Source organism: Penaeus monodon, chromosome 20, assembly GCF_015228065.2.
Source record: "Penaeus monodon isolate SGIC_2016 chromosome 20, NSTDA_Pmon_1, whole genome shotgun sequence".
NCBI lineage: Eukaryota > Metazoa > Arthropoda > Malacostraca > Decapoda > Penaeidae > Penaeus > Penaeus monodon.
The window spans coordinates 818,377-818,915 of NC_051405.1; the positions used below are offsets into that span (position 1 = coordinate 818,377).

At 43.4% G+C, this 539-nt stretch overlaps 1 protein-coding gene across 1 annotated transcript in view; it reads left to right on the forward strand.

The window, feature by feature from the left end:
* The window catches only part of LOC119585560, a 46,697-nt gene that overhangs the window by 42,009 nt on the left and 4,149 nt on the right, over positions 1 to 539 (forward strand). Inside the window, 1 exon segment of the mRNA XM_037934177.1 lies at positions 100 to 270. Coding sequence (XP_037790105.1) covers positions 100 to 270 — 171 coding nt within the window.

The window sequence follows — 539 nt, forward strand, 5'->3', positions numbered from 1 at the left end:
CTCTATTCCCTTATCTATGAATGCTTTTCCATTCAGAAACAGCAACATAACTTGCTAAATAATCATCCTTTTACCCATTCCTTTACACTTATAATCTTGCAGGTTGGAGACAGCATGGCTCTTCGATTCGAGATCACCGACGAGCAGAGTCCGTACGAGATTTTCGTGAGGGATTTGATCGCCATGGACGGCCAGGACAGCTCGGAAATCCTTCTCATCGACGAAAGGGGCTGCCCCACAGACCCTACAATCATGTCCTCAGTCGTGCAGGTATGGTCACGGTGCCAGAGGCTGCTGTTTCTTAAGCTGCACTGTAATGTTTGTACAAATTATCTGACAGTGCAGCGAAGGCACACATGCATCGACATTTTTAAAAATCCGTTACGATTGCGTCGTAATTAAGACATATTGATATCATCCACATCATACTTAACATAAGCGGACAATATCCATATCATAGGGCTTGCATGTTCTCTTCTCAGCTTAATTGCCACTACACTGGTCATGTCGTAGCATTTACCTATAAGCTAAAACTGAAT